The sequence below is a fragment of the Cynocephalus volans genome, chromosome 10, assembly GCF_027409185.1.
Source record: "Cynocephalus volans isolate mCynVol1 chromosome 10, mCynVol1.pri, whole genome shotgun sequence".
NCBI lineage: Eukaryota > Metazoa > Chordata > Mammalia > Dermoptera > Cynocephalidae > Cynocephalus > Cynocephalus volans.
The window spans coordinates 34,572,650-34,594,876 of NC_084469.1; the positions used below are offsets into that span (position 1 = coordinate 34,572,650).

The 22,227-nt window shown below is 55.2% G+C and overlaps 4 protein-coding genes across 6 annotated transcripts; 1 reads left to right on the forward strand and 3 right to left on the reverse strand.

Annotated features, from left to right (window-relative positions):
* The first annotated feature begins 677 nt into the window (after window positions 1-677).
* On the forward strand, window positions 678-6,068 carry ACADVL (acyl-CoA dehydrogenase very long chain). Of its 2 annotated transcripts, XM_063111760.1 has the most exons (20): window positions 678-840; window positions 914-989; window positions 1,264-1,329; window positions 1,415-1,487; window positions 1,583-1,647; window positions 1,743-1,877; window positions 2,312-2,456; window positions 2,710-2,839; window positions 2,943-3,068; window positions 3,441-3,639; window positions 3,908-4,012; window positions 4,445-4,531; window positions 4,617-4,679; window positions 4,776-4,877; window positions 4,955-5,052; window positions 5,126-5,198; window positions 5,291-5,363; window positions 5,444-5,516; window positions 5,604-5,679; window positions 5,756-6,068. In XM_063111760.1, exons 1-20 carry the CDS (start codon window positions 779-781, stop codon window positions 5,894-5,896), a joined length of 1,968 nt encoding a protein of 655 aa, XP_062967830.1. In that variant the 5' UTR covers window positions 678-778; the 3' UTR covers window positions 5,897-6,068. The 2 variants fall into 2 exon arrangements, with proteins under 2 accessions (XP_062967830.1, XP_062967831.1); XM_063111761.1 differs by lacking the exon at window positions 4,445-4,531.
* Window positions 6,069-6,153: 85 nt separating this feature from the next.
* Window positions 6,154-13,854, reverse strand: DVL2 (dishevelled segment polarity protein 2). 2 transcript variants are annotated; one of them, XM_063110598.1, is made up of 15 exons: window positions 13,610-13,854; window positions 11,279-11,348; window positions 10,826-10,971; window positions 10,601-10,698; window positions 10,363-10,498; window positions 10,141-10,231; window positions 9,923-9,992; window positions 9,677-9,816; window positions 9,511-9,587; window positions 8,861-8,928; window positions 8,513-8,641; window positions 8,266-8,397; window positions 7,954-8,133; window positions 7,300-7,518; window positions 6,154-7,162 (listed from the first exon to the last, which is right to left on the reverse strand). In XM_063110598.1, exons 1-15 carry the CDS (start codon window positions 13,801-13,803, stop codon window positions 6,714-6,716), a joined length of 2,199 nt encoding a protein of 732 aa, XP_062966668.1. In that variant the 5' UTR covers window positions 13,804-13,854; the 3' UTR covers window positions 6,154-6,713. The 2 variants fall into 2 exon arrangements, with proteins under 2 accessions (XP_062966668.1, XP_062966667.1); XM_063110597.1 differs by having other exon boundaries at window positions 10,589-10,698.
* Window positions 13,855-14,600: 746 nt separating this feature from the next.
* PHF23 (PHD finger protein 23) lies at window positions 14,601-18,998 on the reverse strand. The gene is made up of 5 exons (XM_063111307.1): window positions 18,793-18,998; window positions 17,215-17,246; window positions 16,971-17,063; window positions 15,522-16,359; window positions 14,601-15,417 (listed from the first exon to the last, which is right to left on the reverse strand). Exons 1-5 carry the CDS (start codon window positions 18,824-18,826, stop codon window positions 15,203-15,205), a joined length of 1,212 nt encoding a protein of 403 aa, XP_062967377.1. The 5' UTR covers window positions 18,827-18,998; the 3' UTR covers window positions 14,601-15,202.
* A 908-nt stretch (window positions 18,999-19,906) lies between these two features.
* GABARAP (GABA type A receptor-associated protein) lies at window positions 19,907-22,040 on the reverse strand. Its single transcript, XM_063109159.1, has 4 exons — window positions 21,862-22,040; window positions 21,209-21,287; window positions 20,952-21,070; window positions 19,907-20,413 (listed from the first exon to the last, which is right to left on the reverse strand). Exons 1-4 carry the CDS (start codon window positions 21,949-21,951, stop codon window positions 20,348-20,350), a joined length of 354 nt encoding a protein of 117 aa, XP_062965229.1. The 5' UTR covers window positions 21,952-22,040; the 3' UTR covers window positions 19,907-20,347.
* Between the last annotated feature and the right edge of the window lie 187 nt (window positions 22,041-22,227).

Below are 22,227 nucleotides of genomic sequence, written 5' to 3' on the forward strand. Positions count from 1 at the left end.
AGAAGTGTGGGAGAAAAAGGGGACATGAGAATTCCTACAGTTCCTCTCAGGCCTGGGAAGAATCCATCTGCCCAGAGGTTCAGCCTGGGCACATGGTCTCTGGAAGGAACAGAGGGGCAAAGAGAGACAGATGCTCAGAAAGGTCTCCGAGGCCTTCAGAGAGAGGCAGTGAACCCGGGGGTCCCTCCTACTATGAAATCTTAGGTGTTTCAAGAGTTAGTGACACCTCCTAGGTATCAGAATATGCTTGGGACACTGACACCCCAGCTTGAGTCCCCCACCCAACTACTCCCCTCCCTTTTGTGTTGGTGGAGACGGATTTCACAAGGAACCCCAAAGAGTGGTCTTTCCACGCCTCTGCCTCTGGCATCTACCTTACACTTCTCTCTTCCCACTTTTCCCTTCTAACTTCACCTGGGAAGTTCTCCCTTCAGTCTACCTCCATCTCTCTGGCCGCAGTCGTCTAAGCTCCTCCCTCTTCCTTCCCATCTATCCCATCACCCCTTCAGAGGACTAGAGTCCAGTTCGGACAGGCGGGATGAAGGAGTTTGGGGGAGACCAGGGACAGTTGACGATCACTCTCGATCAGCCAGAAATGAGGGGGCCGCGGGCGCTCGGAACTACAGCTCCCAGCATGCCCCGGCGCCCGGAAGCCCCGCCCGCCCGCCGCCCGGTGCATTGTGGAGGATGAGTCAGGGCTGGGGGCGCCCGACTTGGGCAGGCGGGACGCGAGCGCTGGGTCAACGCTCCAGGCAGTGTCGGCCCGTGCAGCCGGAAGATGCAGGCAGCCCGGATGGCCCCGAGCGTGGGGCGGCAGCTGATGAGGCTGGGGGGCGGAAGGTCCGCGTATGACAGAGGGATGGGGGCAGCGGGCCTGGGGACCGGACCAGAACTGAACCCCCACTCCCTACAGCTCGCGGTCCACTGCGCTCCTGGGGCAGCCCCGGCCTGGTTCTACCCGGCGACCCTATGCCAGTGGGGCCGCTCAGGTAAGCGACGGCAGCCTTGGGAGCGGGTGTGGGAGTAGGGGATCTGCCTCGGCTCCCACCTCCCCACCGCCGGCAGGGGTCTCCCTATTCGTCCCAGTCACCTTCAGACTGCTCTGGTGCCGAAAGTAGGGGAAAGGGCAAGCCACGGTGCCCTGGGGTAAAACTAGGGGAAAGGTTACTGGATCCGCCCAACCCCCCACACCCAGCCCTGGTCCTGTGCTCGCCTTGGCACACCGAAGTCCCTTTCCAGGCCTCGCCAACCATGTTTCCCTAGGCGGTTATGGACAAGTCAGATTCTCTCTCCTCTGATGCTTCAACCAGGGAAAAACGGGCCAGCGCGGTACGTGTCCCTGAGGCCGGGTAGACCTAAGCCAGGGGCAGACCCACCCCAGCTAGCTCCCTGAAACCCCCATCTCCCCACCCAGGAATCTAAGTCCTTCGCTGTGGGGATTTTCAAGGGCCAGCTCACTACCAGTCAGGTGTTCCCGTTCCCATCTGGTAAGGGCAGGGGTAGTCAGAGCTGGGTGGGGACAGGGAGGTTTCCTCTGATGGCCTTGTTTAACCAGCCTGTCTCTTCCCCTCACCCGCCACAGTGCTCAACGAGGAGCAGACACAGTTTCTCAAGGAGCTGGTGGGGCCTGTGTCCCGTTTCTTTGAGGTGAGGAATGACTGCAGCTTGCTGCCTGATGGGGTGGACAGAGATGTTAAGGAGCTTAAAAGGAGCCTAGATGTGGGATCCTGTACTTTCTCCAGGAGGTGAACGATCCTGCTAAGAACGATGCTCTGGAGCTACTGGAGGAGACCACTTTGCAAGGCCTCAAAGAGCTGGGGGCCTTTGGTCTGCAAGTGCCCAGTGAGCTGGGTGGTGTGGGCCTCTGCAACACCCAGGTGAGGGAAATCCCCTCTTCACTTCCTGTATCCCATCCTACTCCAGCTTGGCAGATTTAGCAGGGCTAAAGTTTCTTCCAAACGTCTGCCCTGGAGGCCCGTGGGACATTGACTCTCCCTGCAACATACCCCCCACACACCCCTGCCACCTAACAGGTATATGCAGTCCCCTAGGGCCATGGGCCTCACCTTGGTTCCCAAGTCCTTATAAATCTCTAAGTTGGGGACTGCTGGACAACACAGTAGGAAGTCTCCCTCCCACTAAGACAGGACAGACCAACATCCTCTCCTGTACCCTTTTTACAGTCCTGCTTCCTCTCTCCACTCACTCTTGGGGATGGCTCAAGTCAGATCCTGCCCTGTTGCCAACATTCTTGCTAAGGGCAGGCCCCCATTCAGCCAGTTATAGCCCCATGTGTCTGCTTCCCTTCCAGTACGCCCGCCTGGTGGAGATCGTGGGCATGCATGACCTTGGAGTGGGCATAACCCTGGGTGCCCATCAGAGCATTGGTTTCAAAGGCATCCTGCTCTTTGGCACGAAGGCCCAGAAAGAAAAATACCTCCCCAAACTGGCATCTGGTGAGGCAATCCTAGGAGACTCAGGGATTAGAGCTGTCCTGGGCTTGGCACATATTAGGCCACCACCTACTTAGATCACTGCATAGCTGGGCATGTCAGTTGGGGGAAGATTCTGGGGAGGCACCATAGTTTGCTGGTGGGGGGATGCAATGCCAGAGTAATTAGGGGGAACTGCCTCGGGGGATGGGGAAGAGGGCTGAGGGGACTTTGATGCCCATCTGGCCTCATGGTAAAGGAGCTTTCTCCCTAACAGGGGAGACTTTGGCTGCTTTCTGTCTAACCGAGCCCTCAAGTGGGTCAGATGCAGCCTCCATCCGAACCTCAGCTGTGCCCAGCCCCTGTGGGAAATATTATACCCTCAATGGAAGCAAGATTTGGATCAGGCAATGTTCCTCTCATTTCTCCCTTCACCTCCCCCTCTGCCCAATTCCAGGCCCCCTTGCTCCCCATCCTCCATGCCCTTACTGCCCCCTCATTCTTCCACAGTAACGGGGGCCTGGCAGAAATCTTCACTGTCTTTGCCAAGACACCAATTACAGATGCAGCCACAGGGACCGTGAAGGAGAAGATCACAGCTTTTGTGGTGGAGAAGAGCTTTGGGGGTGTTACCCAGTGAGTGGGTTTGGGGAGGAAGAAGTAGAACCAAGGAGGGGGCACTCCTGGGCTCTAGGGCAGAGGGTTGTTACAGATCATCCTGGGATGTGTGGAGAAGTCAAAGCAGGTGGATGGCATGTTCCCTTTGGGACTAACATGTAGGAACTGATCTAAAGCTTTGGCTCTAGCAACCAAGTCCAACACACAGTGGCAGGACATGGCCAGGACTCCTCAGCACTCAGGGCATGTGGGGAAGTTTTACCCTCTTAGTGTACCCTCTTACATTGTCAGAATTGTAGTTCCTCCCTGGCTCATAGGGAGTGAAGGGGCAGTTTTCCCCCCAGGGGCAACCTGTTGAGCACACTCTGCTTTCCCACCCTGCCCTGTCAGTGGGCCACCTGAGAAAAAGATGGGCATCAAGGCCTCAAACACAGCAGAGGTGTACTTTGATGGAGTACGGGTGCCGGTGGAGAACGTGCTGGGAGAGGTGGGCAGTGGCTTCAAGGTCGCCATGCACATCCTCAACAACGGAAGGTTTGGCATGGCTGCGGCCCTTGCAGGCACCATGAGAGGCATCATTGCTAAAGCTGTGAGTACCCTGCCTAAATCTCTAGCTAGCCTGAAACTGAGTCAGTCTCCTCCTTTCTATGTGTCCCTCTTGCCTTGCAGGCACTCCCTACACCAGAGACCCCTCCCCAACTGGCAGCTGCAGACCTGCTAGTTTAGGTCTCCATCCAGGGCAGGCCGAACTCTTGGTTGTGGCCAAAGCCCATCTCTCCAGCCCAAGCCCAGCCCCTCTCCTGGGGAGACTATAGAACCACAGTGAACCACAATAGGACATGTGTGCCCTCTTCCAGGTGGATCATGCTGCTAACCGTGTCCAGTTCGGGGAAAAAATTCACAACTTTGGACTGATCCAGGAGAAGCTGGCCCAGATGGCCATGCTGCAGTATGTGACTGAGGTGAAGACCTCCCTGGAGCCCTGTAGCTTTCTTCCCAGTCGGGTCAGACTACAACCCCCAGCAGCACCTGGGGCAGTGGGTCTCCAGCTTTACACCAATGCCCTAGGGGATGCGGAGAGGCATAGTCAGCTCAGCTTCTGCAGAAGGGGGAGACCAATGTTGTTCTGCTGAGGTGCTTCCCAAAAGTACCAGAAATTAAATCTACCTCCATCTCCACCCCTTTCAAGAAGTCAAATGCCTGGAAGCCCCTGATGAAATGACTCAGGGGACCAAATATTTACATGTGCCTGATCTGACCATAGAATTAGTAAGGCAAATGCAAGGGCCACGGAGAGCTAGGTCAGACCTGGTCTTAGAGATGTAGGTGATCAGGTTGAGTCTGACCCAGCCCTTTTCAATTTCCCTTCCCATGTCCCAACCATGCAACTTCAGTCTATGGCTTACATGGTGAGTGCCAACATGGACCAGGGATCCACGGACTTCCAGATAGAGGCCGCCATCAGCAAAATCTTTAGCTCGGTGAGGTCCTAGGCATGCTGGGAAGGAAAAGTCCAGTTTGGGAACTCAGCTCCAAAATCAATCTCATCTGGTTCTTTGTCCCTAGGAGGCAGCCTGGAAGGTGACAGATGAATGCATCCAAATCATGGGGGGCATGGGCTTCATGAAGGTATGGGAAGGTCATTTGTACAGGGTAGTCTCCATCGGACTGGGTGGAGCAGGTAGGCACATCTCAGGGACTTGTGATCTCTCTTCCCGGTGGTAGGAGCCTGGGGTAGAGCGTGTGCTCCGCGATCTTCGCATCTTCCGGATCTTTGAGGGGACAAATGACATTCTCCGGCTGTTTGTGGCTCTGCAGGGCTGTATGGTAAGAGGGAGGAAATTTGGCGGGAGGAGGTAGGGGAGGACAGTGAGTCCTGACTGTTGGGACCTCCTCTCCCACAGGACAAAGGGAAGGAACTCTCTGGGCTTGGCAATGCTCTAAAGAATCCTTTTGGGAATGCTGGCCTCCTGCTAGGAGAGGCAGGCAAGCAGCTGAGGCGGTAAGCTTAAGGCCAGGGCCTGGGGAGGACCAGGTGGTGCATGGCAACTAACTATCCTCCCCCTTCCTCGAAGGCGAGCGGGGCTAGGCAGTGGCCTGAGTCTCAGTGGAATCGTCCACCAGGATTTGAGTCGGAGTGGTGAGCTGGTAAGGAGTCAAGGGTGGATGACGGGGAGCCTGCGTCCAAGGCTGCTGGGGATGGCCCCTCGGAGCACTGCGTACCTTCCCCATCTCTTCAGGCGGTGAAGGCTCTGGAGCAGTTTGCCACCGTGGTAGAGGCCAAGCTGATCAAACACAAGAAGGAGATTGTCAGTGAGTAAACTATCCCATTCCCACCCCGTCCCTGTTCTCCCTCACACTAATGCCCCCACCCCCGTCCATCTACCTGACAGATGAACAGTTTCTGCTGCAGCGTCTCGCAGATGGGGCCATCGACCTCTATGCCATGGTGGTGGTTCTCTCAAGGTGAGGAGGCAGTGTGTGAAGCCTGGGCCGCAGCGACGCCTGGGCCACGGTCACAACCTAGATTTATTTTCTTCTGCTTCCCACCAGGGCCTCAAGATCCCTGAGTGAGGGCCACCCCACAGCCCAGCATGAGAAAATGCTCTGTGACAGCTGGTGTATTGAGGTGAGACTCAGGGCTACCAAGGGCAGGTGGAGGGCTTGAGGCACAGGCCTAAACACCTCCTTCTCTCCCTCTCCAGGCTGCAGCCCGGATCCGGGAGAACATGGCTGCTCTGCAGTCTGACCCCCAGCAGCAGGAGCTCTTCCGTAACTTCAAAAGCATCTCCAATGCCTTGGTGGAGCGGGGTGGCATGGTCACCAGCAACCCCCTTGGCTTCTGAATACACCCAACCAGGGCCTGGCCTGGTTACGTGCCTTCTCAATCAAGCCAAAGCCCAGGCCCCTTTCTAGGGGGCCCTGGTTTGCCCTGGAGGAGCCTGGTGTTCCCAGGACTGTGCCTGCTCTCAGGAGCACTTACTGCCTTACAGATAATAAAGTTTCTAATAAGTCACACTTTGTTGCTGTGTCTCACTACTTTCCCTCTGCTGCCTGCCTCCCTCCCAAAGAAAGGAGCCAGAGGTGTGGGGAATTTGCCTCTATTGCTTTATTTGGTGTTTTATACAAGTAACTAAAATAAATAGAGTAACAAAGGCAGCTACACGGCCTCCAAATGCCAAATACCCCAGCTTTCTTGCACTGCTGTCTAGGGTGCCCAACCCCTTTCCTCCTTCCAGGGTACCACTGACCACCCCCCACCCTGCGCAGGGCAGAGCTGACTGGGTGACTAGAAGAGGAGGTCACATTCTGGGGTTGGAAGAAAGGGCCCAGGAGATGGGGATTCTTCATACAAAAGAGAAAATGTCTATTAAAAAAATAGTCCCAAAATGTACGAAAATCTATTTTAACCCCATAAAAGCTTATAAAAAAAATAATAAAGCTAAAAATAATCAAAGGTCCCTTGTCTACCCAACTAAGGGAAGCGGGAGGAACAGGCACTGCTGGTGAGAGTCACAGCAGGCAGCAGCTGACAGGCTGAGCCTGGGCACCATGAGGAGTAATGAGCACATGACTGATGAGCCAACCAGTCACAGAACAGGAGCACCAGCACAGGACTGGACAGGCCAAGGATGGACAGCCAACATGGCCCCACAATGGGCTCTACATTACATCTACAAAGAACTCACTCGGGTTGCCCATGGCCATGTGGAAGCTTTGGCGGCTGGCTGTCAGTTCTGGGGGCACTGAGCCCAGGTCTCTGACTGGAGGGGCCCCTGGGGGCTGCACTGCTGGAGGGACAGGGGGTGGGGGTGGGGGCATCATGACCACCATCATGGGGTTATAGGGAAGGGCCATGCCAGGGGGTGGTCCATAGGGATGGAGCCCTGGATGGGCTCGGAGATTGGGAGCACCCCCTGTTGTGCCCCTGGATGGTGGAGGGCCCCCTTCGCCAATCCCACCAGGTTCCCCGCCCCGCCGAAGGCTGCCCCCTCGACTGGAGGGCTCAGACTCACTGCCGCTGCCAGACTTGGACTCAGGGGCCCGCTCCTCAGGCCTCCCTGTACGCCCTGCCCCCCCATCGCTTCGTGTTGACCCACTGCTCCGGCTCCCTGTGGGAGGAGAGGGAATAGGATACCTGAGCCCAGGGTCCTTTGGCTTTCCCAGTCCCTGCTCCAGGCTCTCCTCCCTGGTTCCCCTGTGCTCTGCCCTCAGACCCTGGCTGTATCACCATCTGGGGGTGACTTACCCTCACTGTGCTGGCTGCTGGCACTGCCCCCGCCGTAGGTATAGGATGAAAGCTCATGGTATGGTGGGGGCTGGGGGCTGTAGGGATGTGGGGCTGGGTATTGGTAGGAGAAGGTGGGCAGCAGGGGCCAGGGGGTGGCCCCAGGCAGTGGAGCCAGGGTGTCCTGGTCTGAAGCCCCACTGGAGCCATCATTGTCATTCAAGGACAGGTTGACTAGGTCTGGAAAGCAAGAAAAAAGAAGTTCCTTCAAAAGGCCATGACCCTAACATACTGAATGGAGAGGGACTGGAAACCATTTCCCCAGAACCACCCATGATGGGTGTTAGAATAGAGAGTTACAAAAAAATTCCCCACCTGCTACTGTTATCAAGGCAAGGGCACAGTCAGGGTTACCACTAGCCTGTATGATTTTGTGGGACTCAGGAAGAGGCGCCCCTTCCCCTGGCTGACATAGCCCTAAACCCAGTACATGACTTGTCCAGCAGAACACGGGTGGATGTCAGCCCCAACCCCTCAGCCAGTGCCGGACCTGGTGCAGGACACATACTGCTCGACCACCCACAGAGGCTGTATTTGTGGGCCAGGTCTGGGGGTTGGAGAGGCAGGACAAGGCAGGCAGAGCGACTCTCCCAGGGCCAGGACAGGGGAACTCACAGCTCTCACAGCCGCCACTGAGGTCTCCAAAGACATAATAGCACTGCTCAGAGAAGGTGATCTTGTTCACGGTGTGTCGGATCAAGCCTGCCTTTAGCAGCCCGCTGGCATACTTCCGGGCTTCCCGCCGCTCAGGAAAGCCCTCCACGTGATGGTAGAGCCAGTCAACCACGTCTGAGCCTGAGATGGCCCACAGGGGGAAAAGGCCTCAGGTTCTCCTCCCGACTCCTGCCCTCGCCCGCTTGTGCCGTTCCCACCTTTGGTCTCCTCCTCCTCCCCTTCCCATGCCACCAGCCCAGGGCCCAGCCATACCCAGAAAGGCATTAGGGATGGTGATCTTAAGCCACATGCGGTCCCGGACTTCCAGCCCAGACTCTGGAGCTGCCATGGCCTTGGTCACAGATGCCATGTCAGTATGGATGGAGAGACCACGGCTCTCACAGCCTGACAGGACACAATGGGGAATCAGGGGTAGAGCCCACTCCCACGGGGGCGGCCGGTCATACCACTGCCGAACAGCCTTCTGGCAGGGTGGGATGGAGTGGGCTGGCAGGCTCACCATCAGGCAGAGAGGATCCAGATGTAATGGTGCTCATAGACGAGGAGCCTGGATAGGCTGGGAAGGTGCCAGTCAGCGCAGCAGAGTGCGACACCCAGGCAGCAGGGTCAATTGGCTGGATGGGCTCATCTAGAACAAAGAATGCCACTTGGTTGATCACTTCTACATCCCCGAAAGCTAGCCCTGTCCCTCCCTGACTCAGACTCCTGTTTTGCCTCTAACTGGACCCCCCTCCACCCATTCCCTGCAGCCTAGAGGCCCAGGCCCAGCCCCAGCCTCCAGGACACGACCCCCTACCACTCCATCCCAGTTCTCTCAGCTTTAGGCCCCTCCCTGAGCATAACTTACTTCGGGGGAGGGTGAAATAGGCCTGGGGAGAGGGATCCCAGCACTTGGCCACAGTCAGCACAATGGGGCTGTGGGAAAGAGCAGGCCAGTCAAGGAGGGATGGGGAGAGGTCTGGGACGAGGATGGACTGAGGGACAGAAAGAGGGAAAGAAGAAAAGAACACATACACAGCTAGGCCAGAGAAGGTGAGGGAGGAAGGCTCCAGTGTGGATGACTCACTGACATGGATAACTTTTAAAAACACACGGCTGAGTGAAATGAGAGTGCATACTGCACTGTCCATTCACAAAAAGTTCAAAAACAGGTAAAACTAAACCCTGTTGTTCAAGGATACATGCTCGGGTGGGAAAGCAAAGAATTTCTTTGTCATGGTTATGACCAAAAAGTCAGGGGAGTGATTACCCTGGGGTGGGGTGTGAGGAAGTTGTGGTGAGAAGGAACACTTGGGGGACAGGGATTTCTGGAGTACTGGCAATCTTCTACTTCACGATCTAGGTGGTAGTGACATGGATTATTCACTAGAATTATGTTCCACGTTTTTGCTTTACTCATTTTGAATGTTATGCCTCATCACTTTTTAAAATTGCAAATAAAAGATGAAAGAGCAAAAACTAGAGAACTGAAGACCTGAAACCAGCTCAGAGGCTCACCCAGGCTTGTGCACAATGTCCCTCAGCACCCGCACAGCATCATCATTGCTCATGTTCTCAAAGTTCATGTCATTCACCTGGAAGTGAGGGGAAATGGGTCACAGGCTGGAAGAGAGAGACTGAGAGCCCCTGCCCGAGGCGGCTCGGCAACCTCGCCCCAGCACACCTGCAAAAGCATGTCCCCTGGCTCGATGCGCCCGTCAGCTGCCACGGCACCACCCTTCATAATGGAACCAATGTAGATGCCTCCATCTCCCCGCTCATTGCTTTGGCCCACAATGGAGATGCCCAGGAAGTTGTACTTCTCTGTGGAGGGAGTCCATGTGAGGAGGGGAAGCCCAGTCATGTGACCCCCAGGAACGCTGGAGAGCAGATCTTCTCCATTACCCCCAGCCTCAGACTCCCTTCATACCCATGTTGAGTGTGACTGTGATGATGTTGAGAGACATTGTGGAATCCGTGACGCTGCTGAAGGATGAGGTCTGCGGTGGGAAAAGTGGAAGGAGGTGGACTGCCCTTCAACAACCCAGGGATAAGCCCTGGGGTTCTGTCTGTGTCCCAGAACCACCTAAACCAACACCCATGCCCCCAACTTCTCCAAGCCTCAGCTGTCCCATGAGCACGCCTCACCCTCTCCAGGCGGGGTGGCCGCTGTTTCCTCCGCCGCCGGTGGCGCTTGAGGAGTCGGGAGGCGCTGCTCTGCTCTGTGGAGCTGCTGAACCTGTCAAGAGGTCGAGAAGGGGAGCACTTGTAGGCCAAAGTGGTCATGAGGCCAACAGAAAGGATAAGAGGACTGACTGGGAGGAGGGAAGAGATGGGCTAGAAGCCCTGGGGGAACGTGCGGAGCCCCACCTGCTCATGGCGTCGTCTTCATCTGAGTCCCCCAGGCTGGTACTCTCCAGCTCACTGGTCATGAGAGTAGAGGAGCTCTCGTACCCAGCCAGGTGGCGCTCCAGCCTTGAGGGGCCGCTGGGCCTGTGGCCCCCAGCTGCATAGGAACAGGAAGCTCAGGTGCCAGGCCTCCCTCAATGGTCAGGACCTGGCCCAGCCCTCCCGGCCCCCAAGGCCTGCCCCTCACCACCATGCTCACTGCTATCTCTCCTGCGAGGCCGCTCCCGCCTCAGGGACACTACTGACTCGGTTTCTGTCTCAGGCTCCAGATTTTCATGGCTGCTGGACACATTAGGGCTAGATGGGCAGAGATAGTTTCCAACCCACATCAGAACAGGGCTTGAAATCCTCAGTCTCCCCTCCCAAGGGGCTTCAATTCCCTCCTGTCCTCCCTCCCCTGGACTCAAGAATCCCAAGGACTCACTGGAAGGAGGGAGGCCTTGAGTCCCCAATGCCGCTGGTCCTCTCCGGTGGCAAAGGGGGTAATGGTGGGGGTGGAGGTGCCAGTTCTGTCCGAGGCTCATGGGCTGGGGGAGCCACCTCAGGCTGGGGGTTATCTGATGACACTAGCTAGAAGAGTGCAAAGGATAAAAAGTGACTGAACTGGGAGCTTTGGTATAAGAGATGGGAGTAAGAGAAAGGATTAGAAAAGAGACAGGGTCTGAAAAAGGCTGGAGAAGAACCCTAAAGAGCAGGGCAAGTTTAGAAGCTCCAGAGGAGAAAGTTAAGGGGCTCCCCTTGCTCTCCAAACAGGGAGGGAGGTAATGAGCCAGGGCCTCCAATGACTGGGTGGGGGGAAGGCTGAATAAACAAACTGAGGCGTGGAGGAGCCTGGCAATGCAGAGGGACCTGTGCCCTCAAAGTTAGGGCCACTTACCCAGGATACCACCCTTCCATTGAAGCAGGGGAGACGGGCATTGTCATCTGAAATTTCTTCCTTCACCACCCTACCAAGAGACAGGACAGATAGAGGTCAGTGAGGCTGGACTAGCCACCCCACCCCCATCCCCATCCAAAGCTTCTCCGGATCTTCATCCAGCTCAAGGATGCTGACTTTCTCCTGCCCTGTCCAAGTCCTCTTCTCTTACGGTGAAACAACTTGCTCTTCCATCTAGGAAGTCTCCAAACTTAATTCCCTTTCCTTATTTCTCCTTTTCTCCCCAGCTCATCCTCAGGGGCATAATGCTGCTCCAAAGACTTTGTAGAGTCTGATTCAAACCTCTCAGTCCAATTTCAAAGGCCGTATTCTACAGTTACCCAGCTGCCAAAAATATCCATCTACTTAGGAGCCTTGCTGGCAGCCTCCCCCAATCCCATCCCTGTACCTTATACCACCCTCCCCAAAAAGGCTCTGGTCCTTATCTAAGTCTCTATCTATTCTTACACTTTCCTTTAGTTTTAATTCTTAGTTCTAATTCACTTCCAGAACTGTCCAAATTTGTTTTCTTTGCCTGGGTAAAAACACCCATTAGATCAAAGAATGGTACCTCATCATTAGGCTGAGAGCTCCCAAGGAGGAGGGAAGCCTGGCTTTCCATTGCCCCGTGTCTCACCTGACACCAAACTCTGCACCAAGCAATCTGCTTGGCCTGACAGATCCCAAATCCCAGCCTTAGGGATCATCTCTCCCATGGGTTCCTTGGGCTGACTGGACTTGCCCCTTCTACTCAACCACATCAAATCATTAACACCTGCTCTGTCCAATACCCTGTCCTGTACACACAGCACAGTACCTGACACTTGACAGGCATTTTAACAAATATTTGCTGACTGAATGCATAAACACACAAACCACAAGGCTCTGCTCTGGTTCCTTCTCTCTCTCCTCCTCTTTCTCTCTCTCACACACACCCATACCCCCAAATTAGGGCATCCTGTCTGATTAACCCTTTAGCCTACTATGGTTCTGGGGACCTGGACATATGCCAACTTTATCCATTTGCTATCAATGTGACAACACAACCCAGTCACTACCAGTCTATCTCAACATAATGTACTACTCTTCCCAACATAACCCAACCTCAGCATAGCTCAACCTACTCCAAGTTATTAAGACAAGTTATTCTGTATCCCATAACCTTGTTATTGATTAGTTAGCCTCAATACTAATAATGACAATTACCACTCAGCAATAATTTACCATATACGGTGCACCTGAACTAAGCATTTTACTCCGTGATTATCTTCATGTCACAGATGAGAAGATAAGGCACAAGAGTTAAATTGCCCAGGATTACACTGCTGACAAATAGAAGAACCTTGATTTAAACCAAACAAAACTCCCAAGACAGCATCTCTCTCCCAATGTTGAACAATGTTTCTAGGTAGAGTCCAGTTTGTTCAGATCTCCTAGAATCCAGGCTATCCCAACTTAATCTAGCCTGCCTTCAAAAAAGCTGAAGTTGAGGACCCAGGGTTCAATACTAAAAACTATAAACACAAAAAGGTTTATCCTACATTACCTACAGGCCCAGGATAGCCCAGAGTGTCCCAAATTACCCCTAGCCCAATCTATTCTAGCACAGCCTACAATGGCCCCACATGCAGCTGTCTGTATCAACACAGACTAGACTATCCCAATAAAGCTGTCTGTACAGGCATAGGCCCCTGAATTAAGTACCCCAATAAATATCTGGCCCCAAGAGAAACTAGTATCAACCAATACAACCCAGTAGAGTCCAGAATGGACCAAGTTTCTCCAGGAAAATCAACTTCACCGCAGCATAGAACATCCCAACACAGCACTCTTCACATTAGTACAGACTTAGAAAGTCCCAAAACAAGTTTACCCTAGTACAAGCCAAAATGTCCCAAGTTTCCATGTATAGCCCAATCTATATCAGGAGATTCCAGAATATCCCTACATATCCTGTGCGTTACAGGACTGCTCAGAACATACTAAACTACCAGAAGATAGATCTACCTCAGTACAGTCCAGAATATCCCAAAATAAACCAGTGTGCCCCCCTCTATTCCAGCATAGCCTAATTTTCCCTGAGGTGCTCTGGTACGCCCAGTCTGTCCTCCTACAGCTCGTGTGCCTCAATCTGTCCAAGCATAACCTTGTCCGTCCGGAGACAGCCAATCTACCTCAACATAGTACAGTCTGCTCCCCTGTAGGCCAGAAAATCCCACTGTGGCCCAGGACAGATCTACACCCCTTAATAACGCCCAATCTACTCTAGCATAATCTAGGCCTCGCGCTCACCCGAAATCCTGATCCATAGACTTGAAAAAGTACTTAGCGCCCGCGGGCCGCTGCAGAACGCTCTTGAAATCGCCGAGGGTGATGCGCTCGGCGGGGACGGGGATCTTCACCAGGTAAGGAGTCTCCTCTTCATCCAGGTGGTAAATCACCTTCGTCTCCCCGATACCACCGCCCCCCGTGCTGCTGCCCGCCATGGTCTCGCCCGCGCGCTCCCGGGCTCCGCCGCCCACCTAACAGTGCTAATCGCCTCCCCCCAACCCGCGCCTGCGCACACTCGCACACAGACGCGCGAGCTCCGATAGGGCCAGCCCAGTGCGGGAGAGGTGCAAAGGGACGAAGGCGGGAGTCAGAGGGTGGCGGCGGTGGAGGGGGGGGGGGGAACGGGCGGTGGAGCGCGACCCGAAGGCGAGGACTCGGCCGCTGCCAGTGCCGCGCGCCACCGCCGCCGACGTCTGGAGCGCTCTCCGGATCCCCGCCCACCTCTCCCCATGTCACGTGACCTATGCCGGACCGCCCCCGCGCTCCACACAAGGTCCCATCACGTGACCCCTACTCACGTGACGGGTGGGTTCCGCCCAACCCCCGCCACGTGACTAGACTTTGGCAACGGTCTCCCAACCCTAAATAGTCCCGCCCCCAAATGTGTCCTCACCCGCGTCCTCCAGGCATCCTGGCTAAGCTGGCCTCTCCCCTCAGGAAGCAGGCGACTGACTCCCACCCCGCTTCACCCCAGCCAGGTGGGGAGCGCGAAGCAACTCAGACCCGCGACAGTGCGCATGCAGGGAGTGAGGGTGGAGACTGTGGAAGTCCTAGTGTGGGATGGGGCGGGGCAAAGCCAATTGAGGTAACAGGGTTGGTTGGCATCCTGGGGTCAGAAAGGCCAGGTCATCTTCGGATTGGAGTTGGAAAGGTGGGTGTCAGTCCCATCTCCGGTCAGTGTTCTGATAGCTTTTCCAAAGCCTCCCTCAGAAGCACGACAGTCAGTGAGGGCTATGAACACAAAAGAGCCCACTCTGCTTTATTTACAACACGCAGGCTGTCTGTACAAACAGCTGGCCAATATTATTAAAAACAAAAGACGTGAGTGAGAATCGTCACCTTTCTGCTTTCCTTCCTCGCTCAGCTAGGCTCTGGTACTCCACCTTTGAGCTGCCATGCCCAAAAGGGGAAGTCCAAAATTAAAAATACAACCGGTGTAGAAGAAAATAAACAGGGAGTGAAATAGAAGAAAAGATGGGGGATGAGGGGAGTGCTATATTTACACTAGAGTTTTATAGACAACTGTCCCGTTCCATCCCAATTCCAACCCTGGCCCAGAAAGTGAGGAGTGGCAAGTCCAAGGGATAGATTGTGTGTCTAGGGACCCAGACATCCTCCCACTCCCAACTGTAAGGGGTCCAATTTCAAGTCCAGAGAGTGGGGAGGAAGGATAGGATAGGAACGTGAGACACTCAATTCCAAACAAGTCTCCCTTGGGAATTCCTGCCTTGCAGTAGAGACAGTATCCAAGCTCCAGAGGATAGGCTGAGGGCCCTGAGACTCAGTTCCCAAGTCATGTTGTCATTTGGAAGTTCCAGCCTAGAGTTGGTGATGTCAGGGCTCTCCAGATTTGGGAGGCCCTCCTAACCGCCGGGCCTCTGGCCGCAGTTCCTTGCATTTCTGGCAATAAAAGATGTCAGGGACATTGGTCTTCTTAATCTTAGCACAGGAGAGGTGGATCCATGTCCCACACAAGCTGCACTCAATCATGGGCCGCCCTGCAAAGGGCTTTCGACAGTAACACGTGATCAGATCCCATGAGTCATCACCTGGGGAAAAGAAGGTTTGTTTGGTGTTCTGCCTGAGCTCTTAGATCCACAACACCCCCAAACCCATCATCCCAGGTGCCCCTGGGCAGTCCCAAACCTCTCACCTGATTCTACCATGATGTCCTCATCCATGACCCGCGTCTCGCCTTCACTGGAGCTGGCATCTCCATCCTGGCTTGTTTCAGTGCTTCCTACCTCCTTACTTTCACTGTCAGTGGGAGGGACTCCTTCAGGGTGCACCAAGGCAGGAGGCCTAGGAGCCTCAGGGGGTGTTGGGAGAACAGGGGCTGGGACTTCACCCCCTACCACTGCTGCCATGTCTTCCTCCTCCTCCTCTTCCTCTTCCTCTTCCTCCTCTTCAGAGTCTGTGTCACTGGGGGGTGCCCGGGGAGGACCAGGGGGTGGGAGTCTATCCCCCCGCTCTGCCTTTTTCAACTTCCGCTTCTTGCTCTTCTTGATTCGAGACCTCTTTTCCCCATCCCCAGGAGCTGGCCGAGGCCGCCGAAGCACCCCAAAGCCAGCCCCACCTCCTGGTCCCAATTTTCGGTTCTTTCGGTCCTTCTTTCGAGGAGGCTGGGAGAGGTCACCCTGGGAAAGGGTCATGGGAGTGAGAGCAGCAGGAGGCCGGGAGGTATGTGTCAGGGATGCGGGGGACAGTGGAGACGCCATTTTGGGCCCATCCAGATCAAAAAGAGAGTCCTTGAGTTTCATCTTCTCAAGCAAGGTAGCACTGTCAGGGGCCTGCAGACGAGAGAAAGTGGACCTTGGGGGTCCTGGCTGGGTAGGAGCTGCCTGAGCCGCCCTTCTCTTGGATGACTTTGCTTTCTTAACAAACGTCTGAATGGTTCGAAGATCTGAGGGAGCTGAGTCCCAGCCATCACTGTCTGCAGCACTCTCACCTCTCAATGGAGAGCTGGAGCCGGAAGCTGGCCAGTCGTTTTCCTTAAAAAGGGGAAAAGTCCAGGGTCAGCAAGAGCTGAGTGTCATCTCAGCCCCTCTACAAATCCAGCCTGAAAACCAGGAACTTAGATCTACTCCCAAATATCCTACCCCAACCACCAAATTTCACACTATACTCAGAAAACTTATCCCCACTTCAATTCCCATCAGAATCTCCTCTTGACTACTTCCATGTTATCTTTGTCTTCAGGTTTTAGCCATTTCCCCACTGCCTCCTGCCCCGGGCCTTTGGAACACTGTATCGCCCAGACCAGAGACATTTTTTTTTAGCTGTTTCTGTACAGCCTTTTTTGTTCCCATTTTCAGTTCCCTAAAACTTATCCAAGAACACCTTCCATTAACAGAACCCTAAAACCATTCCAAAACCTTGAACCATGCCTCCAAATCCTCTCTCTCACTCACTGCTGCTTAGACCAGCCATCTCTATTAAGCCCCTTTCCACACTCGTTTCCCATCCCAGCCAAAAGGGTTTTCAATTTTCCTAGTTTTACATCATTTGATTTCTGGTAGGCTCCTCTTATGAAATAATACAGTCCCATATGCACAACAGTCGTGGGATACCAGCCTCAAGTCACTTGTTCCCCTGTCCCTACCTCTTTGCTGGGCGGGATGTAACCAGCATACGCCAAGACAAAACTGCAGAATTTGTTGAAATCCTCAATTGTTCTCCGCCGTTTTTCTGGTGGCTGAAAGGAAGGAAATGGATCACATGAAGCCAGACGAGTTTAAGGGCATTCCCAAAGCCACAGTCCCTAAAGTGCGGAATTTAGAAAAGTGGGGGGTGGGAGGTCGTTGTTAGGCAGTGATATTAGGCTGCAAAGGTAAGGGAAACCTCACCTGAGTCTCTGGCTTAAGAGTTGGAGGTGGATCTGTAGAGGCAATGAAAGCTGAGTCAAGGTACTAAGAAACCGTCTGTGTAAAACTTCACCTCTAAAAACCCTGGAGGACCCAAGCGAATCCCCTCCTGGGCCAGGTCCCTCGGCCAGACCAGCAGGCCCCCAGCTGTGCTGGACCCACCTCTGCTCCCCCTTCCGCCCCACGAGGGGCGGAGCCTGGGCGCGGCACCTCTCCAGCCTCGCTATACCGCTCCCCCTCCCCCCAACCGGAGGCCAGGCGCCCCGCCCCCCCTCACGGTTTGCCTAGGTCTACTCGGCTCTCTCAGCGCCCCACCCCGCCGTACCGCTCCCGGGGCCGAGCCCGGGCCGCCGCCCGCCTCCGGCCTTCACACGCGCCCAAAGCCCCGAGTTCCTACCCGGCCGTGCTCTACCTTCCCAGGCCCTCCAAGAACGCACACACGCCGCCTGCCGGCACCCAGGGTCCAGGATGACCACGCTGAACCGCTCCCCGCCCTCCGGCCCCTTCTACTCGAGCACGAGGCCCGGCGCGCCCCTCAGCCCCGCCGCAAACACACACAGGCACACACGTCCGACGCTACTTGGTGTCCGGGACAGACCAGAGCTCTAGCCCGGACGCGGCCCCACCTGCCCCTCCATACCGCGCTCCCCACAATTTCGCCGTCCCTCCGCCCCCATCCGGGGCTTTGGCCCCTCCCCGTCTCGAGCTCCTCGGGCTCCCTGCCGGGCCCCCGGGCCCTGTTCCGAGCTCTCTCCGGCCGCCGCCCCCCCCCGCCCCCGTACTCACCATCAAGTCATTACGCTCCGGACCCTTAAACTCTAGCCCCTTCCCCCAACCAGCTACTCTCTCCCTCTCCACAGCAGTCCCCGCGGCTGCCGCCACTGCTCCCCTCACCCTCTGCAGCTCCCAGGCTGTAACCCTCGCCGACCACCACCCCCCCAAGTGGCCGGTCCTGACCCCCCCACCCCGCCCCACCGCTCCCCACAACTACCCAGCTCGCCTCGCTTCCCGACTCTCTCCCAACAACTACACCCCCGGCACAGACCTCTCTACCGCAGACAATACCCAGACCCCTCTTCTCCCCACAACTACCTGCCCCCCCTCCAACAATCACCGGGCTTTCTCCGGCAGCAACTACTAGGAGCTCCAGCACCACCGCCACAAACTCCCCCACCCCGGCGAGCCACCGGGCCCCTCGCTCAGTCCTACAACTCCCCGGCCCCCACACTCCCTCAGCCTCCCAGCTCCGAGGCCCCAACCTGCCGCTGGCCCTTTCGGCCCCGAACCCCCGAAGCTCGGGGTTCCCAGCTCCTAGCTCCCGCTCCTCCACCTTCCCCCGCCACACACACACACACAGTCCGGTCTCCAACTACCCCAGCCCAGTCTCCCACTCTTTCTCCAAGGTGTCTCAACTCATCGCCCTCCCCACCTCCAGAGCCAGGCCCCCGACCCCCTCCCCGCACTCCCCCGCCGGGCTCTCGGGCTCGACCTCCAAGTTTGCCAATTGATTCCTCGCCCGCCCCCCGCCGGCTCAGCGCTCAGTGCTGGTCGAGAGCTCACCTTCGGGACTGGGCTCCGCCATGGCTTCCAGCATCGCCCCCTCCCCTCCTCCCGGCCCGGCGCCCCCCTCCCCTGAGCCGGGGATCCCGGTGCCGCCTCTGGTGCTCGGTGCTCCTACTGCTTCGCTGCGCAGAAGTGTCCGCCTCGCCCCGTTGAGACTCGAGTCCGCTAGCCGCTGCCGCCACCTCCCTTTACCACTGCCTCCCGCACTCCCGGACCGGGCCCCCTCCCCCCGCGCCGCCGGCCGCCTGCTCCCTCCTCCTCCTCTCTTCTCCCTCCCTCCTCCTCCCTCCGCCGGCGCCGAAGCGCAATGCACCAAGGGGCTTGTAGTCCGTTCTTGGGCAGCGGAAAGGGGACTGCATGAGCATCCAGAACTTCAATTCCCAGCAAGCCATGGGCTAGCGCAGGCGCACTAAGTTGCTCCCCTCCCCCGGGAGTGGCGGGGAGATTGGGAGCAAGAAGGTAGAGCGGAAGAGCGCGCGCAGGCTCCTGGGAAATGTAGGCTTTCAAGGACCGAGAAAAAAGAGGAAGAAGGGATTAGAACTCTCGGCCACCATACTGCCTCATTCTGCAACTTCTTTATCCCACCAGGAACCGCCCCACTTCCGGCCAGGCGGAGAAATGACTGCTGGGAGATGAAGTTCTCCTGGTCATAATGGTTCCCTCCTCCCAGTGTTCTCCGTCCCTCGGATTCCACTCCCTGGATCCAACACACTGGCCCAAAGTCTAGCCAAGTGACATGCAACTGAGGACAGTTCCTTTTACCAGTTCTCACACACGAAAATCTCTTCTTCCTTAATCCAGAATGTAAAAAATTTGGATGTGTTTATCTAATGCAGGTACTTTCAAACTTTCCCCACAAGAACCCATAGTACGAAACGGTATTTTTTATACTTAATTTCATATACATGTTTCATGAGTATTCCATTCCATCACAACAAAAGCAGGCTCTTTATGCAAGCAAGGAAAAGACCAACATCAACAGAATAAACCAAAATAAACTTCTGTTCCTCCAACCTGTACCCATTCCCCTTTCCCCACCGCTGAAGCCCATGACGCCTTGGAAAGACTAAACAACAAAAAGGGAAGGGGAGCAACACAAAGCAAAATTCAGTTCAGCTTGGTGGTTTCCTCTTTATTGATGTGCCTCCTACCTTCCCCCCACAATTTCAGTCTCTTCCATCTACCCCCAAAAAAGAAGGTAGTGAAAGGAAGGGATTGTTGGGGTTCTGAGCCCCTTGGGCAATTAGAAAGGGAACAGAAACCAAAACAATCACTGGATGTGACCAAGATTGACAATCAAGAAGTCTAAAGCAGAGTGGGAAAGGCCAGCAGAGAAAGGGGAAGAAAGGAGAAAGGAGAGATATAAGAGGCCATTTCCACCATCACCCGTCCTGCTAAGAGGGGCTGGGAGAAAACCTCAAACATTAAGAAGTGTAGGTCCTGAAGAAGGGAGGTGGTATCTGAGCCTGAAGGAGGAGGAGGAAGTCAAGGAAGGGGGCCACCTCTCTCTTCGTAGAATGAGACCCTCCCCCCCACCTCAGGGGCAGCAGCTTCACAGACCGTAGACACTTTCATCACTGTAGGCAATGTATAGAAAGAAGTCTTCTTCGTGGTGTTCCTGAGGTGAAAGCAGAAACGTGGACTCAGTTACTTGAACTGCCCACCACCCAAATACATCCTTCAAGAACCATTCTTTTTGGTTTTTTTTTTTTTTCTTTTAAAAGATGACCTGTAAGGAGATCTCAACCCTTGACTTGGTGTTGTCAGCACCACACTCTCCCAAGTGAGCCACAGGCCGGCCCGAGAACCATTCTTTTTGAAGACTCACAAAACTCTCTCCACCTCTCTCTGGTATTGATTCCAACAATATCATACCTTCAACAATCCTGGGCAAAAAGATCTCAAACTATTCTCTGCTGCCTTGGAATGGGGAGGTGGACTAGGGAGAGTCCCAATCAGAAACAGTTTGTCCAACTCACTGTTCTCTTTCCTTCTCTCTAACTCACACTGCTCCATCAAAACCCCCACCCAGGACTATCATGAAATTCAAGGGAAACAAGCCAAGTAGTCCAAGAACTGATGACCTAATACTTTCTTCCCCTCAAGCTTTTCCTAGACTCCTCTCCAAAGCCTCCACTGCTTCCCAATCGCTATACCTGGTACAGTTGACCCATCGTGGCACTGGTGGGTGGAATGACATTGTTGACAAAGAAAAACAAGGCATCCTCAGCTCGGAGATGAATTCGCTTCCGGATCAAGAAGTAGAACTGACCAACTGCCAAAGATACAAGGTGCAAAAAAGTCACAGAGGTCATAAATGCCCTCAAGAACAGCTGCTAGATGAAGCCTACTCCCACAGAGATTATACTCCCACCCACAGGAAGCATACCTAGGTCTTGGGTCAGGTTCCTACCTGTGAGATCAGAAGGCACCAGGTATTTCTTTTTGTCCAGGTCTCCTATCCGAGCTTTGGGAGCTTTTTCTACTATCACCTGATAAAGGGAAGATTAAAATCAGGAAACATAAGGAACACAGCCCTATAGTTCCACTTGTCAAGAACTCAAACGACAATATTCCTAGCACTTAAACCTACCCCAGACTCACTTCTCTTTGTCTGCACACGCGGTGCAGCACTGACTGAGTCCAGAAATCCTGACCCAAATGACTAGAGCTCATCTAAGTATCCAAGATTGATCCCTGAATAGGGTGTACTAATAAAAAACTGTCTTAATCAGACAGGGACGACTGTCTGGGCCCTGGAGCTTCAGTCTCGCAAACCTAGCTGGCTAGGGGGATGACCATGTGAAATTCAGGCTGTCAAACTCCCTAAGGCCTCCACGCACACGAATGCCAAGGTTTCTCTCTCCCGTCCACATACCCTCACCCTCAGCTCCACCGCTACCCCAGTCCTTTCACCTCTGGTCCTATGGTCCTATGGTCAGTAGTTTCAGGTTCGCTCCCAACCCTGCTATAGGAGGCAGCCTGATCCCCGTGCTGCCGGTCCCAGACCCAAGCCCAGGCTGTGGCGTCAGCGCCCGCGCCCTCGGCCCTGGCTACTGTCCTCACCGGGACCCGGTCTGGATATTTCTTTCGGATCTTCTCGCCCTCAGAGCGGCGCTTCTCGAACGGATGCTCCTCTTTGTACACGAACTTCATCCTCCCGGGAACCGGGCTGGACCGGGCTGGGCTGAGGTAACCCGGGGGGGCCGGGACAGGGGGCGGCGGCGGCGACGGTAGCGACGCGCAGGCGGATTCAGCGGAGCGATCCACGAATTTGCGCCACTTCCCTATTCACCAACCCCGCCCCCGACCTTCGAGGGCTGCTGCGCCTGCTGACATACGCCACTAGCTCAGCGGCGCTAACGCCACTAGCGCAGCACCACCCACTGACCGCCCCCCTCACGCCACCGGCGTAATCGCTTTGGAATCAAT